The 18,490-nt window shown below is 36.4% G+C and overlaps 1 protein-coding gene across 1 annotated transcript; it reads right to left on the bottom strand.

Moving 5' to 3' along the window:
• Positions 1-10,726: 10,726 nt before the first annotated feature.
• On the bottom strand, positions 10,727-12,714 carry LOC109169181. Its single transcript, XM_019318044.1, has 5 exons — positions 12,624-12,714; positions 12,464-12,538; positions 12,216-12,327; positions 10,864-10,984; positions 10,727-10,784 (listed from the first exon to the last, which is right to left on the bottom strand). The coding sequence occupies exons 1-5, from the start codon at positions 12,711-12,713 to the stop codon at positions 10,727-10,729; spliced, it is 456 nt and encodes a 151-aa protein (XP_019173589.1). The 5' UTR covers position 12,714.
• Between the last annotated feature and the right edge of the window lie 5,776 nt (positions 12,715-18,490).

The raw sequence follows: 18,490 nt of genomic DNA on the forward strand, positions 1-18,490 counted from the left end.
TAATTTGGAAGGGGAAGTGAATTTTAAATAGAACTATGTATAGTTAAGTTATATTTTATTAATTAACATATTTAATAATTTTATTAATTAAATTTTTTGTAGGCATTTGAAAGCGATAGTCCGTATTCTCCACGACATAAATGAACTTTGTGAGCATTGGTCAAAGTTCTTCTTTTCCGAGTGCTTATAACTTTTATTTTATTGATTAAAAGTATTTTGTTTTGATGATAGTATTGAGTTGGGCATGTTTTGATGATATTATTGTATTAAAGTATGAGGATTTTAAGTGTTATTGTATTTGCATTGTGTTAAGAGTATTGTGTTTAATTTGATGATAGTATTTGCATTGTGTGTTAAAAGTATTGTTTTAAAGTGTGTTGATAGATAAATTGTATTGTGGAGTAATGTTGATAGGATTTTACTAAGCTGTAACAGGTACAGGAATTATAAAAAAAATTAGGGAATTTAATTAAATAATAATAATAATAATAAAAACTCATCCGCGACCGTTCCTAGCCTAACAGGTACAGCTAGAAATGGCCGCGTTTTACCTTTGAATTTAAAAAAAATACAATACGCGAACATTCTTGGTCAAGAACGGTCGCGTATTACCAACAATGCGCGACCATTTAGAAATGGCCGCGTAAAGTCCATGGCTTTCCGCAAACCTCGCATAGGCGACCATTGTACAATGGTCGCGTAATGTCTTTTTCAATGGTCACGTATGTGCAGTTCTGTACTAGTTCCAACCCAATCCGAATCAGAATACGCATGAATGTCAAGACAGGCAGAAGAGGATATATGAAGACCAAGATTGAGTGTCCCATTAACATACCATAGCACCCTCTTTAGGGCCGCCCAGTCTGCAGTAGTGGGAGCATGCGTGCGCTGACACAAATGATTAACACCATAAGAGAGATCAGGACGGGTTACCGTAAGATACTGTAGAGCACCTGCAACACTGCGATACTGAGTGGGGTCAGCATACGGAACTTCAGTACCGTCCACGGCTTTGGCACTCGAAACTGGCATGGCCACTGGTTTGCAATCCACCATACCTGCTCGTTTGAGAATATCCTTCATGTACCACTGCTGAGACAGAAGCATGCCTCCAGACAACGGAACAATCTCAATACCCAGAAAAAAGGAAGGCACCCCCATATCACAAACGTTAAACTCAAGAGCCAACTTATTAATAAGAGTAGTTACATGATTCGAATCAGAACCCATGATCAAAATGTCATCCACATAAACCAAAAAATATAGTCGGATATTGCCATGTGAATAAATAAATAGAGAGACATCAGTCTTGGAAGGCGAGAAGCCTACAGAAACTAGAAAATCATGCAACCGTGTGAACCAGGCACGAGGTGCTTGCTTAAGCACATACAGAGAACGCTGAAGCAAGAACACATGACCGGGCAGTGTTTTATCCTCATAGCCAGGTGGTTGGCGCATGTACACAGTCTTGGCCAAGTTGCCATTCAGAAAAGCATTGTGGATGTCCAACTGACGAATGGTCCATCCACGAGAAACTACTAAGGATAAAAGAAGGCGTACCGTAGTCGGCTTAACCACGAGACTTAAAGTCTCAAAGAAGTCATCCCTGGCAACCTGATTAAATCCCTTGGCAACTAACCGAGCCTTGTGACGCTCAATTGAACCATCACCTTTCCTCTTGGTTCTAAACACCCACTTGATTATGCACCGTATTATTATGCACCCACTTCAAAAGGGACAAGCTGCCACGTATTATTATGCACCAGGGCGTTAAACTCCGAGTCCATCGCATCACGCCACTCGGGATATTTAACCGCCTGAGACTAGCAGGTAGGCTCAGTAGTGTAACACCCCTAATTTTTAAAACATTTAAAACCCACGAAATAAAGGCAATTCTAACATTAATTCCCAAACAGAGCATAAACTAAGCATACGAGTTGGGGTGCTATGCCACATCCAAGCTAAAGAACTTTGATGCACAGGCTAACTGACTATACAAAGTATAAATCTATAAATCCATAATCGAGTACAATTCAAGGCACGCAGGCCAACCAACAAATACTAAACTAACTAAGCTAGGTCCTCATGTCCATCTAGCGCACCCTGAAGCTACTGATATGCACCTGAAAACATGCAGTGTAACAACCGTCAGCGAATAATGCTGGTAACCCACTCCCACACGTTAAGTACAATATAGGTAGATATAAGAAACCATTTTGAAACCGGAATACGTATATAATCCTAAACAAACACTAGCTTTAAAACCAAGATCAAGACCCAAGGCATAATAACAGGTTTAGCATTACGAATCATCACAAAGGTACTAGCATACATCCTAGCTCGCAGGATAAGACAACCACAGAGCTCAACAATAACAATCAATAACAACAAGAAGGCATAACAACAAACAACAGCAACAACAACAATCATATCACAATCCGGCCTTATACCAGGTTCCAACCTTTACTCCTCTCCATCCTTATCTCAGTTCCAACCTGTACCTCCAGACCACCCTTATAACACCACCCCCTTATCCCTCCGGAGCACTTCATGGCTCCCCTCCAACATATCTCCAACATGCCACCGATTTGATAGCACCGCAGTACCATTAACACATGACCCGTGCCTATAGCACTATAATCAAGGGGTCTTGCATATAGCACGAAGACATGGCACCATATCGCTCATAACTTGATCTATGCCTTTAGCAAACTAATCAAGGTTGGTCCATGCCTTCAGCACAATAACCGAATGGTCTGTGCCTTTAACACAATAACCGGGCACTTGTTGTGCCAAACTGCAACAATTCTTTTCCACCAATCACATCCCTTTATCATCAGGTACAATTAGTCAGTCAATCACACGCACAATCAACGCAGTGGCCACCGCTCAATAACAACAACAATCAATACACATCAACACATAGCAAAGGGTAGTCAAAGGGAAGGACACGATAATCACATAGACTTTCATCAACAAACGTCATCAACATAAACGCGCAACCCACAGGATACGGCCTAAACTCTACTTCCCAAGATAATGAGACAACCACAAGACACACACGGGATCATACAAATGTCATCCTAGGCCAACGGGATACCAACTTAACCACATGCAATCACCAAGACTCACAACTCCTAAAACGGTACCCAAAACATCAAACGAGACTCATAAACATCAAACAGGGCACAACGGGACACGGGGAAACAACAAGCGGGGTAAAACATCACAATACACCGCCCCGTTCCAGCGAGCGGACGACCACCCGCCGGTGGGCGGCTATGCACCAGCGGGTACACGGCGGGCGGTCAACCGCCCGCCGGCCACTCGCTGGTATGGCGAGTCTGTTCTGGCGGGTGGTCAGGTGGGGATTCATCCCCCCACCGACCCCCCACTGGTACAATTGTAACTTGGTACTTTTCCTAACTCGGGAATTCCTCAATTATACCCAAAACCAAGTCCAAATACATCCTAATACACAATAAAAACAATATGGACTTGAACCACAAGAATTAAGCCAAGGAACCAACACAAACAAATCCTAAACACATGCTCCTAATATATCAAGATTTAAGAATCAACTCCTAATCATGGAAGAACAACGAGAATCACAAGAACACCAAGATTCCATCAAATAAACCCTAATGACAAGCTCTAGACATGCCCAAACGCAAGATCACACATATAATCAATCATAACATCAAGATCATCAAGATTATCAAATAAACACAACATAAACCCTAGGCAAAGCTCTAACAAGACTCAATCACAGAATCACACACACAATTATCAGAGGAGCCAATAATCAAGATATAGTAAGGAAAATAGGTTTTGTAAGACATGGGTTACCTTTTAGTCTTAATTAATCCTCCCTTGGCTATTAAGGTTCTTTCCCAAGATTTCCTCCTGATTGATTTTCCTAGGCTTGGTGGTGGGGAATTCCTTTGGCTAGGTTCCCTGGGCAATCCGTGTATTCAGAGTTATGAGAGGTGAGAGGGTTCTAATTGCTTTCTAATCGCCTATTTATAGAGTCATAAATCCTAATCAGAGTCTGGATAGCAGAAGGTCTATTTTCTTTATTCCTATCGGGCTTGTTGTCTTTAATATGGGCAAGGGCCCACGATCCATCATGGACCACATTAATTAATAAGGGGATTCTAACCAGTTTAAGTCTCTTTTAATTATTTATCTACTGAATTAATTCCATAATTAATCTGGGTTTGAAGGCCGTAACACAGGGTGTTACAAATAGTCACGACAATGGTTAATGCAACATGCTCATACGGCCCCATGCTCTGTGTAGCTACATGAGACCGGCCACGAGACGTCGACGCCGCACGACAAGATCGGCCACAAGGCCGACCACGCTGCCGGGCAACCGGCTACTCCGTAACGGTCGGCTCGCTGGACACGGACTCGGTAGCGGCAGCCGGCTGGTGATGCGAGGCAGCGGGTTCGGTAGTGGGCTCGGCCGTGGCGTCATCCAGGTAAACTGTATCTCCTCCAGCAAGTGAAGGCGCAACGGCCCACGGTTCCGGGTTCGGTGTAGAAACCTGTAAATCAACACGAGCAACAAAAGGAAAGATAGTCTCATCGAATCGCACATGGCGACAGATAAAAACTTGTTAGTGTTAGTGTCCAAACAACGATAGCCACGAAAAGACAGAGGATATCCAAGAAAGACACAGGGAGAAGACCGAAACTGTAGTTTGTTGCGGTTATAAGGACGCAAGTTAGGAAAGCATAAACACCCAAAAACCCGGAGGTAGGAATAAGACGGAGGAGATCGATGCAAGAGATAATGTGGAGACTTATCAGATAATACATGAGTGTGCATTTTATTAATTAAGTACACAGCGGTTTCAAAAGCATAATCCCAAAAATGAGACAGGACAGACGCCTGAGCCATCAAAGCCAGACCCGTTTCAACAACATGCCGATGTTTGTGCTCCACCCTCCCATTTTGCTCATGAGTATACGCACAGGATTGCCTGTGACGAATACCTAGAGAAGCCAGAGTGGAGCCAAGCTTTTTATATTCTCCCCCGAGATCAGACTGAAAAGAAAGAATTTTGTGGGAAAAAGAACGTTCAACAAGTGACCGAAACTTATCAAATATGGCATACAACTAAGATTTAGCACGCATAGGATAATACCGCATGTAACGAGTGTAATCATCCACAAACAATACAAAATATTTAAAGCCATTTGAAGAGATTAATGGCGCAGTGCCCCAAATATCAGAATATATTAATTTTAAAGGTTGCGTACTAATAGTTTCAACACAAGATAAAGGAAAACGAGACGATTTTCCCAATTGACAAGATGAACAAATATTGGGAAGATCACTAGAATTAAAAGTACTAAGAGACGAAGACACTAAAATCTGACGCAAAACTCGGGAGTGAGGATGCCCGAGCCGCATGTGCCAAACGAAAGAAGACCGTGCAACAACAAAGGCAGCTAGAGCTGGACACGAAGTAGGCCAAGCATAAAGAACCCCGGACGCATGCCCTTTAAACAGAACTGTCCTGGTTATAATGTCCTTCACAAAGAAACACGAAGGGTGAAATTCAAAGAAAACATTATTATCCTTAGCAAAAAGCTGAATAGATAATAACGAGGAAGATAGATCAGGAACATGCAAGACATCACACATCCTAAAGGACCTAAAATCAGTAGCTAACGAAGTGGAGCCAACATTAACAATAAGCAAACCTATACCATTGCCGACTTGGAGTGTCTCTAGACCATCATAACCTGTCGCAGATGTCAATAAGGAAGAATCAGGAGTGGCATGATTCTTAGCACCAGTGTCAGGGAACCACTGATAAGGGTCATCCATAGTATCATCACCACCAGAAACGGCCACATTTGCCTGAGGGGGCCGCGAAGGGCAAGAAACGTTGCCAACAAAAAATAGCGGAATGACCCTGGTTGTTACAAATCTGACACTGAGGGCTCGAACCAGACCGCCCCCGGCCACGGCGGCGGTTGCCTCTGCCACGACCGCCTCCACCCCACGTTTGTGAACCACCGCCATGTCCACCGTAACCTCCACGGCTCACTGCCATTGCGGTCGGCGCGCCGAGAACAGCACCGTCGTCGGAGCAAATCCATTCTTGCGACACCAAAAAATCTGCCACCTCCGTGAACGAAACGGGAGCCTCTCACGCCAAGGTGGCCACCAACGGACGGAATTCAGGCCGTAAGCCGCGAAAGACGTACAAGTTTTGATCGTCTAACTCGACCTGACGGCCGGCAAGGGCCAACTCATCTATCAGCATCTGTGCACGGCCAAGGTAGTCGGAGATGGAGGAGTCGCCCTACCGTAACACTTACAACTCGTCGAGCAGTCGCAAAGACCGGGAGCGAGTCGACGAGCTAAGGGTTTGCTCGATGGCCTGCCAAAGTTGCCGGGACGTGGCTCGGCCGATGGCAAGGCGGAAAGTCTCCTCCGACAAGGACGAGATCAGCATGGACATGGTTGCTTTATCATGCCGTCTCCATGCGAGTTGCTGTGCCGAGAGATCCGAGGCGGTTGACGCATCACTGTCGGCGGTCGAAGCAGCCGCCGGCGCCGTATTCGGGAATGGAATAGTGCCATCAATAAAACCAAGAAGGCCTTGACCTTCCAGAAACGGTAGCATCTGCGTTCTCCAGAATAAGTAATTTCGGGAGGTTAACTTCAAGGGGACGAAGTGATGAGCCGACGAAAGGCTATTGCCGGTGGGCATTGGAGGAACCTCGGTAACAGTCAGTTCAGAAGATCCAAGAACAGAGCTGTCATAATGAGTACCGAGAGGTTCAAGGAGAGAAAACCTAGATAACTGATACCAGATGAGAATATAGATTGTGTTGTATTCAATACCAAAGTCTGAGAGTACAAATATATAGACACGAAATAGAGTTCTAGTCTAATACTAATAATATAGTCCTAATAAAAACTATAGAGACCAATTTTTAAAAAAATTTCTTAGCTTCTATTTGTGTGTCATCTACTACGAGGAGGATTTTGAGGAGTGTGACAACGTAAATCTTTCTTATCTTTTCTTTTTTCTTCCTAGTGGAGAAAGGGAGTGTTTGTCTTTTTGGTCCGAAAATTATGCACTTGAAGAAGAAATTTGTGCAATTGAAGAAGGAAAATTATGCACTCGATGTAAAAAAAATACATTAACCTACATAAGCTTACCAAATATATATATATATATATATTAAGGATCAAATGAGGACACTTCCCCACATGAGGTGTGTGGATTAATCCTAGCCTTAGATATTGTCTTGATGTGTGGTTAGGATTTTTTTAATTAATTTCCTTTTGCACGGTTTTGGGTGTTTTTAGTAATTTTGATTTAATTTCCTTTCATAGTTTTAATTGGTTTGGGTCGTTATGCATGTTTTTAGGCTGAGTAATTAAGGTAAGGTAGGATTTCTCATTATTCTACTGTGTATCCAATTTTTTGTTGCGTCTCGTGCTTGAGAGATATTTTGTTCCGACTTCATTGTAGTTTCAACGTGTGGATTCCGTGCATCCGTCTTTGATCATGTTTGTGGTCGTTCGTTCGTATGGAGTCGTTGGGTTTATCTTTTTTAGCTGTTGTTTTTCATTGTAATGGCTTGGTGTGGATTGTTATGAGTTGTGCACCGTTGTTTACTGTATTTATGCATTTATGGCAAGCTGGTGGGTTAATTGGGTTTGGCTGCAGTTTTGTCATTTTTCTTTGCATTTTTTGGTCTGTTTGCAGTTCTGAGTGGCCAGGTATGTTTTTTTTTTTGTTTTTTTTTTTTTTTTCATTCGTTTTTCATTGGCAAGGATTGTTGCTTTTTGTTCTCGATTGTGCATCGGTGTGTTCTGTTTTTGTGCATTTCTGGTGTGTGTTGGTTGCTTTGCATTTTTTCTTGTGACTCTTGGCATTTCCCTTTATCGGCAGCACGGTTGTGCCTGGCTTTAGGTTTTTTGTGTGCATGCAACATCTAGTGACAGTGCATGGTGCATGGTGTTATCTTGATGAACTTTGTTTGAGTTTGGTTTAATCCAGTTTCTTATTCATCAGATCAGGTCGTTGTTGTTCGCCCTCCTGGTTTGTCTAATAACAAAAGAAGTGGTAAATGACTCAAAAGCTCTAGGGAAGTTGCTGTGGAGAAGGCTTCACGCCCCAAGTGGATATGTAGGACTTGTAAACAATTTGACCATCATGATAGTCGTAAAGGCCCATTTTTTGCATGTGGAATAAATTGTTAGTTCTATTTTAGGATTTTTGTTATTTTTCACGATACAACTCTAGTGTTTTGCACTTGCTTTTTTTTTTTTTCTTTATTGTGTTGTGGACCTTTTCGTTTATTTCACAGTGATCTATAGTTGGTATTAAGCTTTCAACATAGCACATTATTTGTTTAGTGTATTGCTGATGGATCTCAGTGTGCATTTGGTATAAGTGTTTTCTTGTTGGTTGTTAGGGTGAACCTGATAACAAACTGGTTTTGTATACTCGACCTATTATTTTGTGTAGTGTACCTTTCATTCATGTCACTCTCTTGCCGAAATGCACTCCAACGAAAAAAAAAACACACCATGCGAGTAGTTGCACCCAAATGCACATTGACAATCAATAGAATTCGTCTGAAATTTAACACACACCAATTTACACCAACAAAGATATTTTTGAGTAGTAGCATACGTCGAGTCTAAGAAAAAGTTTAATACATACGTCCGAAATAAAACACATAAAGCTGCTCAGTTAAAAAACTACACATATCATTACTGTGTTTAACAATATGTTGTGGTTCGTTGCCATATTGAAATTCCAATCACAGTAGGGAATCAAAATCACCATAATAGAGAGTTGGTTGTTGAGGCCACGAGTGTAAAAACTACCACACACAAATCTATCATTACAATCCACCACACTAAAGAAATTAACTTGAAGCCCAAAAAATAAATGTTCCACACATTTCAGCTTGTCATACGTTTCAGCTCTAAGAGTTGATTGCACTATCGTTGCCTTCTCTTTGACGTGCATATCATCGAGGAAAGTAAAGAGTAGGTCCTTCTGTGAGATGCCCAAGATTGTTAGTTATGTGCTTCAGTTGAGTAGTGCTGGAAAAATTAGCCTAACCAACACACCTCACTGATGCCAACATGCAACCAACACGTGAAATGCACAGATTGAAGTACATGAGATGCACGCTTTAAATGCACAGATGGAAGTTCATGAGGTGCACTCAACACCTCACTGCTACTGGATTATCAATTCGAGTTGTACACTCACTAAATGTGAAATATCAGCACGCAAACACCTAACACTCTTTTACATATATCTTCAGCTCTGTTACACGCACACCGATGGCCATGTAGCCTTGGAATGAACACGTAAAATTGTCCAAAATGTATTGATTATCCATGCAACTATGCACCCTAACTAATTCACAACATTGCTCTATGAATGCACCATCTATACACGTAAAAATGCACACAAAAGTATCTCCACATATGCATTCTGGTTATTTAATTTTTTAACTTTAAAAATCACATTTTCATTTATCTTAGTCTGGGTAGCTTACCAAGTCCTCTCATGATGCTACTACAAACACTACCACACATGTACAGTCCCTAATGCCAATGGCCGAAACACAATGCAAATGCACATATTATATAGAACATCACGCATATTCTCCGTCTCACAACCACATCTCTCAATGATGCACCGTCGCAAACCCGAACCTCAGACCTGCTGTGAAAAGGGGGTTTTTCTACCCTTTACTTCGACCACCTACGCTCCCCCACACCACACACACACACACAGAGGGATTTATTCACAATTTATGTATGGCTTATTCTCATTCAGCACACACAAAAAGAAGGGTAACATACATACCTATCTTCCTCATCGGCCATGGATTCAGATTTCTTCTTTGGATTTCTTCTTTAGGCTTGAATTTCTTCGTCTGGCCATAGAACAGTAAGGTAATCGTGTTCATTAAGGAAGGGAACCGAGGATTATGGGTACGGGTATCTCAGAGTTTCCATTCTGAAGAGTCGCACGATGGACTTCTTTTACTATTTTACCCCCTTTCGCAATTAATTTTCTTCGCTATCGCTCTGCGTTCGCGACGTTCATTTCTCCCCAGCGCCCAACCACAATCGTAGATCTTAGTAATTGTAAGGCTGAAAATAGTCCACAGTCCTCATGTGGGATATTGTCCACTATATATATATATATATATATATATATATATATATATACTAGTTTTGACACGCGCTTTGCGCGATTAGACCAATGCCCAATGTGTATTTATAAATTAGTGTTCCTTAATTGGTTAAAGTATTTATATAATAATGAGAGAAAGAAAAATGTGAAATGTATAAAAGATAAAGAAATAATCTTAGTGATTATATATTTTAATAAAAGATAAAGAAATTTAAAATAGCTAAAATAGAATTAAAGTAAAAACAAATAAACCACTAACTAAAGCTGACTATTTATAATGAAAAGAGTAGTAATTTGAGCAGAGTAAAATTTATTTTTCTTAGTGCATGTTTGTTGAGGCTCGGAATTGTCTTCTTCTTTTTCATCTTTAGTGAAGTTGAGTTTCCTTTTTGCTGGTTGTGTGTTTATTGCATGTTGTTTACTCGTGGTAGTGAATGACAATTAATCGTGCAATGATGTTATGGTATATGATACCATGTTTTTGCCTTGTTTTGTGTAGGATTGTGACCTCAATTGTATTATATATTCTTCATCTTGTAAGTGGTTATTGATATGTTAAAATCGTAGCTGTTGACCCTGCAAGATGTTTATGTAGTTAGTCATAGGTTAATTTACTATAAAACATGAGTGGTTGTGGGTGGTAAAGGATGAATACTTGTTGTTCCAATTGCATAACTTGTTTGCTCGTAAAGAGTAATAGTTGTTCAACACATTTCCCAAACACATATGCAACAAGGCATCCACTTCCATCAGTAATTTCCACATCCAGTTTACACCTATTATGAATGTTTAGATTAGCACTGTTGTATTATGTTTGTGTAATGATTAAATTGATACTAATCTCCTTCTAACAAAAAAGAAAAAAAAAACTGTGTATAAAAATTGTTACTTACCATGGTGTTCCCACTGCATTCAATTCACCACAATGCATGCAATTAAATTGTTTGTCACTTTCCGCGTAAACCTTTTTCATACAATGACTACATCCAATGTACAATGTGTTTTTTATCTGATGCTTAAAGCTGATTTTCCCTTTTATCCAAGCATGTTTAATTTACAAGTTGTCACGAGTAAAAAAAATGAATGTTAATGTTAAGTATAAAATATTGAATTATTGTGTAAAACCTATTATATATATATCAAATCAATTGATGGAGGGATATTAGCAATTGTAAAAAATTTTGCAGTTTCTGGATTTGCAAATTTTATTGCAACGTCATTGTAGTCTCGACATCGTTTTAATGCATCAACTGTAGCACGATGCTTTGTTCCCCTAATAATACATACAAAAGAAATGTATTTTTAAAATAATGTGTGTGTGGGTGTGTATATAATTCATATTATTTTATATTTTATTACACGTGGGGAATCACAGTTTGCTGTTTGAGATAATTGTATGACCATGTGCTTAGTTATTATTTTCATTATTATAACATTTACTTTGATTTCATAATGTACTTTTGCCGCGACGTTTTTCGTTAGCAGGATCCATTGTTGCGTAAGCATTTCGGCGTCTCAAGTTCCCCTCTGCACGTAGACTCTCATTACAAGCATACCGCTCCCTATAAATAAATAAAGGAGTGTGCAACACAAAACAGAAAAACCATTTATTATATTATAGGTGTGAATAATACATATACCTTTGCATTTTTAGCTGTGAATTCTAAAGCCTACAAAATCAATTCCATAGAAAAAATAAGTCCACACAGAACCCCTAATGGGCATCATTTGCATTAAATAGGAAAAATTCTGGGACACCGGGATACAAGGTTATTAGAATGTAATCAACTATCCTTACAGTAGTATACAGAAAAGACTCAAAAGAACACTACAGATCATGATCATTTGTATTGCATCAAAATAAATATAATAGCAAATGTATATATTACTGAGTATAACGCAAAATCTACTGTTTTCACAAGTCAAACATATCAAGAACCCAAACAGTACAACTTATTACTGCAATATAAGATTATGGAATATGCCTTCCCTACCAAAATATCATACCTGGCTTCCCTCTTATGGAAGGCCAGCCCTCAATATTCATTGATCTTGTAAGGGTTTTCATGCAAGTTATGATGCAAGCTCCACTTCCCCCCCAAGGAAAGACATCTAACACCTTCACCACCTCACCCCCACCCAATAAAAAGAAAAGAAAAAAAAAAAGAAGAAAAAAAAAGGCATCAGGAAACAGTCAATCCATGTTCAGAAAAGTGAAGTGAAACAAAATACCACCATCTAATTTAATGAGATACCTTGCTGAAGTAACCAGCCAGCAGAGCACTGTGAGGACGCACAGGTTCCAAAAATGAGAATAGCAAGTTCATTAGCTGCCAATCAAAATTAAAAGTCTATTTAAAAGCATTTTCTTCCAAATAAGAATAAATAAAGCACAATGAAAACATGTATTGTCACCTCTTCATCATCAACCAAAGCTTTGAGAATTATATCAACCTCACAAGTAAAAATTTCACAAGCAATAAAAGGAAACCTATTCACCGACATGAACCCCCCAAAAAAAATAATAATAATAATAAAAATTAGAACAATACAACATATTCAAGATAATGTAAATATGCAAGAAATTAATAGGCAGGGCAAAGATATTTTTTAAGTAACTCATTCGTTTTTTCTCAGTTTCATCTGCAGCCTCTTCCACTATATATCTGACAAGTTGTTCCACTTGACTTCTCTCCCGTAAACTTCCAAATAGCCCACAAGTGAAAACAAATATTTTAGAGTGGCAGTAAATAGAAAGTTTACAAGGAAACAGCTCAAAGAATTTATATTTACAAATTTCAACATGAGAGATAATATTGTAGTAAGGTAGGAACAAAGTGATAAAGACACGAGCCTTCATCATTAACCAGCAACTAACTAAATGGACAAAGGCTGAAAGCATTAAAGCACTGCATCATCTAACTATCAAAATTAGATGTTAAAAAAAGTTGAAGATGCATAGTAAGAATATGTACTTACAAAAGACACAACATGAGAGTTCAAATCAAGCCTGTTTACTTTCCATAGTCTAGAGGCAAGTAAGCTGAACATTAGCAGAACAGAGGTAGGTACCTTCCATTATGATCACCTACTGAATTAAAATCACTGAATCACATACTGAATTCTCATCAGCCATACTGTAAGAATATCCACCCTGTGTATCTGCTTGCAAGTTGTGTTCATAGCAATTTCTAATATGAGAAGTAAGATAGGCAATAGAAAATTACAATTCCAGATTTCTACTACTCACTCTCACTCAGGACAAAAAGAAAATCAACCTGCCATGACACCAGAAAAGCTTTTCTAATTGACCTTCATCATCAAGAATACACTCATAGCAGAACATAGAATCTGATCTACTTAATTTTATGATGCAAATCTCAAGTAATGCATAGACAAAATTAAAGCAAAAGCAATGCATTGACAATTCTGCAAGATCACAAAAACTCATACTTGGTATGCTTGAATTAATTGGAGTAATTCATAATCTATACTTGATGTGATTTTGCCTCAATAAACTCAGAATCTATACTTAGAACAAATTAAAACCTAGCAATGCCATACTTAACTAAGAATTAGTTTGAAGCAAATTAAAACAAAATTTAAAGCAAAAACTATAACATACATCCAAACCATTCCAAAATTCTGCACTTTTTTCAAATGAACTAATTAAGTCCCAGCAAATTTGAGCAAATGCTACCCAAAATTTTTACTTCCACATCGAAGCAAAACCCATCTGAAATATCACAGATTTGCATTCCACTCAAGCTACCCCTACTTTCATAGCAAATATGGTAACTTTTCAACCACTAATATGCCATTGCATATGCATAGATCAAAGATGAAACTTTACAAGAATTGAATTATTGTCAAACCATTCAAATCAGTGCCATAGATGTAATTCAATCTCTGCATAATTGTAAATAATTGCATACTAGACGCAAAGAGACCAAATCGGCTTTGTTTACTTTGTTTCTTCGTTGGTGTGTGATTCTTCTTGCTTCTCGTAATTGGCGGTGCTTCTCGTAATTGACGGTCGGCTGTGCTTCTCCGCTGGATTTCTCCATCCTTAATCGCGGTCGGCTGTGCTTCTATGCTCACCCATCATTGCCGATGAAAGGAGGCTCAGGCGGCGGGCAGTCTTCATCGCGGTAGACCGGAGGAGAAGGGCTACGGAATGAGTTCTAGTAAGGTGGCTGGCAGTCTTCATCGCGGTAAAGTGGAGGAGAAGGGCTACGGAAATTGAGTCCTAGTAATTGCCATTTAATTTTACGAAAATTTCAAATTTGCCACCGCTAAACATCTTTTGACAGAATTTTTAAGTTTAACAGTGAAAGTTTGGTATAATTTAGAAGAATGAGGTTATATTAGGAATTTAAGTTGGCATTGTACAATTAAAAAAGCGCAAAGTACAATTTTGTTGAGCATGTGGCGTACCGACATTTTTTTTGTTCCGGTTAAGGGTCTAACAATATTCGCTTTTATTAAAATTGTATATGTAGATATGTAGATATGTAGATATATATATATATATATATATATATATATATATATATATATATATATATATATATATACCCCCAATTAACAAGCATTAGTGAAATAACATTCTCTGGACAAATAATAGCGCATCAGCCAGTACCTTATACAATTTTAATGTAAAATTGTAGTACGAATAGGGAGAGGAATAATATTATTGAAATGGAGTAGTGACAGAATAATTTTATTATTTTATTTGGAAATTTTTTTATCATGCCTTCTAATTTTTATTTATTTATTTATTTATTATTATTATTATTATTATTATTATTATTATTATTATTATTATTATTATTATTATTATTATTATTATTATTATTATTATTATTATTATTATTATTATTATTATTATTATTATTATTATTATTATTATTATTATTAATTCCGTAAGAGGTCCCTTGTCTTTGGTGGAAATTCTAAATTTAGTTCGAGACTATCGTTTTTGCCATTTAACATCCCAGACTATTATTTTTGGACAATTTTAGTCATTCTCATAACTTTTCCTATTTTTAGTAAGGGCATTTTTGTATCTTCATATTTTTCTTTTGTAATTTTTCTAGTTTCAACCGGTTTAATTGGTTTAAAACTTTACTAAAGACCGGTTGAAAAATATGATTATTAAAAATTAGAGGTTACCTAAAGTTCTAAACCAATTAAACCGGTTGAAACTAAAAAAAAATAACAAAAGAAAAACATGAAAAGACAAAAATGCCCTTACTAAAAATAGAAAAAGTCATGAGAAGGACTAAAAGTGTCCAAAAATAATAGTCTGGGGTGTTAAATGGCAAAACAATAGTCTGAGACTAAATTTGGAATTGCCACCAAAGACAAGAGACCTCTGCTGAAATTATTATTATTATTATTATTATTATTATTATTATTATTATTATTATTATTATTATTATTATTATTATTATTAAACTAGCCGTGTTTAGAGTAAGTTTGTTATTCTATAATATAATGTACAAAAACTCTCATAAGGTACACTTTTAATTACATTTTGAAAATAATATATGGTTGATTTCAGTTTGTAATCACGTCTATTATTAATATACTTCTCTAATTAATTAAAAATTCAAGCTAAAAATGTGTCTTGTAGAATTGTAGTACGAATAGAAAAGTAGAAAACAATATATTCTATTAGAAATTATATTACACTATTTTACAATATTAGATTAGGAATATTAATGTAGAATCGTAGTACGAATAGAAATGTAGAAAACAATATATTTTATTATAAATTGTATTATAGTATTTTACAATTTTACAATAGGAATTTTAATGTAGAATTGTAGTACGAATAGGAAAGTAGGAAACAATATATTTTATAGGAATTGTATTACACTATTCTACAATATTACCAAAAATATTATATAATTTTTTTAGACGAGAAGTTAAAATTAAAGATTTTTTTTTATTAACAGTATAGAAGTATATATTATTCTTTAGCTAGCCAGGTTTGCTAAACAACCTCATATATGCTCTCAGGGCGTAGTTATGTTATTTTTTTAATGCGTCAATTGATGTCACTAATATTTTGTTTCTTATTATTTATGTGTTTTTTGAAAATTTTAAAATTAACTAAATCAAAATATATAGAATTAGGGTTCTATTGAGCAATTAAAAATGAGACTTAATTTTTTACATAATATTTTTTTTTTTATTCTCACAAAATTCAATGTTGAGTTAAAAATTTTGTAATGATATTATTATTGACAGCTATACATATGGCATTCGCCTTATTAGGAAACAATTTGATTGATACAATATGATTTAACTATATAAAATATTTTAATAATACTCATAATGGAATGTTGTACACACACGCACAAAAAAACATAAAAAATCCTTAGATATTTACATGATAAAATAATATAAAATACACACTTGTGCATAATTTTTTTTTTTTTTTTTTTTTTTTGGTGGCAAAGAAAAATTATCAATCAATACATGAAAGTGAAGATTTTTTTTTTTTTTGGGTAACGGGAGAAACTTCTAGTCACTATCCGATGGTGTACACTGTTTCATTCTCATATAATAGCTCACAAATAGTCCCCAAATCACATAAAAAAGATAACCCGCATTAGAGAAATCTTGTGCAATAGAGTATTGACAAGAATCAAATTCATAACTATCTATATATGAAAATTATGCTTCATCAACTCAACCATCTCTTCCTAACAAAAGTATTCAGTGTGCAATTCTAATTCCTCGTAAAACATGAGAGTCAAAATGTCAAATACTAAAAATAAAAGTGACAAACACAATTGTTAGGTATAGCGTTGATAAGCACAAGATTTTGATGTGTAATTGTGTGTTAATTTCATATACCATTACTTTATTATTTTTTGAAAATAAATAAAGGACCTTATATTAAATAAAAAATAGATGACATTAATAATAAAAGAAAGTGGAGTGACATGTTACTCCTTCACATCAAAACTGCTTTCCGGCCAGTAACATGATCTGAATAAACTCCTTCATATCATTAAACATTATTGCAGCTCTTTAATGCCTTCAACAATATATACCAAAGAAAGAATTAAACAACTCAGCATATATATTGGGTCTACTCAAAACAGTTCATGACCTAAAAAAAAAAAAAAAAAAAAAAAAAAAAAAAAACCAAACACATAATAAAACCACTCAACATAGAGATACCATCACTTTATTATATATAGTTTAATAAATATTTCTAAAGATATATATACCAAAAGTTGAAAACTTAATGCTTTCAAATTACTGGTAAAAAAACGATGCCTTGTCATTTTTTTTTTTAATTTGTCAAAATTTATTTTTTAACAACCATTGTCTACTTGAGAAAGATGGCGATCGGCAGTGGTGGCCTTCTTCCTCAACCTAAAGAAGGTAATAAACTATTAGTTGTGCGCTTCAAAGAATTCTCAATGATAATACTCTTAGAGTTGTGAGATCATGATATGTTTTCAATGTTTAAAAAGTACGGCATTGCCTCCCTCAACCTACCATACAATCCAAAAAAAAAAGGAGAAGATTTTATCAGGTGGGATAATAAAAACAATATGCATAGACATGGTAAATAATAAAATAAAATTATTATTTTCATAAAAAAAATACTATTAGCTACTTCCACAATAAAGATTTATTATAAAGTTCAAACTCTAGAATGAGGTAATAGTTGTTTGTGTTGTATTATTACGGAGTATTTGTTAGCCGCCAGCTAGGTTTCCTAAGAATCCTTTGTAAAGTTTCTCAAAATAATTTTATGTTACAAGTTATAATAATTAAGGTAATTGGTGCTACACATGCACTTCCATTAGTTACGAAAGGGATACAATTATAATATTGATAATATGTTTATTATATTTATGTACCTAAAGTTAACAATTTTTGTACATATAAATAAATACAAATAATTTGATAATTGCTGACACATAATATAATGACTACATGTACAAAACTAGCAACTACAGGTACATAATATATATACAGAATTTAAAGGTTATTTTTGAACCAGGATTTACAATGCAAGGTAGCAGACTTTGATCCATGGGATATTTCCCTAATTAAGAATCCTTTTCCATGGGAAGAAAGAATCCTTTTCCTAAACAAAAACTATCTCAGATCAGATATGCTTCAATAAATATTTATAATTCCTTTCAACCGAGTCTTCCTTTTCCATGTCATGACTACAATGTCGAAAGAAAAGCAGCGGAGGGTATCCGATGCATCACCGTTGCTGCCGGAAGAGATGGTCGCCGAGA

Source organism: Ipomoea nil, unplaced genomic scaffold (genome assembly GCF_001879475.1).
Source record: "Ipomoea nil cultivar Tokyo-kokei standard unplaced genomic scaffold, Asagao_1.1 scaffold3256, whole genome shotgun sequence".
NCBI classification, from domain to species: domain Eukaryota; kingdom Viridiplantae; phylum Streptophyta; class Magnoliopsida; order Solanales; family Convolvulaceae; genus Ipomoea; species Ipomoea nil.

What these genes read in the sequence shown, in the direction of transcription:
- LOC109169181 (XM_019318044.1), bottom strand. Translation starts at nt 12,713, where the DNA reads ATGTCGGTGAATAGGTTTCCTTTTATTGCTTGTGAAATTTTTACTTGT. An exon ending in TGGCTGGTTACTTCAGCAAG is followed by an intron (nt 12,328 to 12,463) that starts GTATCTCATTAA and finishes GAGGTGGTGAAG; the next exon opens with GTGTTAGATGTCTTTCCTTG. An exon ending in TTATGCAATTGGAACAACAA is followed by an intron (nt 10,785 to 10,863) that starts GTATTCATCCTT and finishes AACATCTTGCAG; the next exon opens with GGTCAACAGCTACGATTTTA.